At 57.8% G+C, this 524-nt stretch overlaps 1 protein-coding gene across 1 annotated transcript in view; it reads left to right on the top strand.

Annotated features, from left to right (window-relative positions):
* LOC105001567 (RNA-binding protein 10-like) overlaps positions 1-522 on the top strand; it is a gene marked incomplete at its 3' end in the record, with an annotated part of 16039 nt that extends 15517 nt beyond the window's left edge. Inside the window, exons 11-12 of the mRNA XM_010857901.1 lie at positions 5-136; positions 424-522. Of these exons, the coding sequence (XP_010856203.1) occupies positions 5-136; positions 424-522 (231 nt within the window). The remainder of the gene's footprint in view (positions 1-4; positions 137-423) is intronic.
* Positions 523-524: the final 2 nt, after the last annotated feature.

The following is a 524-nucleotide window of genomic DNA, read 5'->3' as shown; positions in this document are numbered from 1 at the left end:
GCAGGGAACCTCAGCCTGGCCTGACCTGGCCGCTTCACTCTTCTCCTGTCCTCCTTTACAGCAAAACCTTGAGATTCACCGGCGAGCCCACCTGTCAGAAAACGAGCTGGAGGCACTTGAGAAGAATGACATGGAGGTGAGGTGTGACCCACTCCCCGGCTCCATCCATCAGTCCCTTGCCAAGCACCCCATCTGTCATGCAGGCAACTGATGCGGGCAAGTTCCTCAGCTAGACACAGCCTGGCTGCCATCAGCCACCTCACATCTGTCCCCATGCACAAGCTTCTTCCCAACTACCCCGTGCAGGACCTCAGACCTGTTGGCCAGATCTCATTCCCTGTGGGCCCCCCACCCCAGCTGTGCCCATGTTTCCTGCAAAGAGCTGTCGGCTCTTTCATTCTCACACACATAACGCTGTTTCAGCAAATGAAGTACCGGGACCGCGCAGCTGAACGCAGAGAGAAGTACGGCATCCCTGAGCCACCGGAGCCCAAGAGGAGAAAGTACAGCGGCATGTCTGCGGC

This window comes from Bison bison, unplaced genomic scaffold (genome assembly GCF_000754665.1).
Source record: "Bison bison bison isolate TAMUID 2011002044 unplaced genomic scaffold, Bison_UMD1.0 scf7180017855038, whole genome shotgun sequence".
NCBI classification, from domain to species: Eukaryota; Metazoa; Chordata; class Mammalia; order Artiodactyla; family Bovidae; genus Bison; species Bison bison.
Note: the sequence above shows the minus strand (reverse complement) of the source record. Positions and strands in the feature narration are given on the sequence as shown.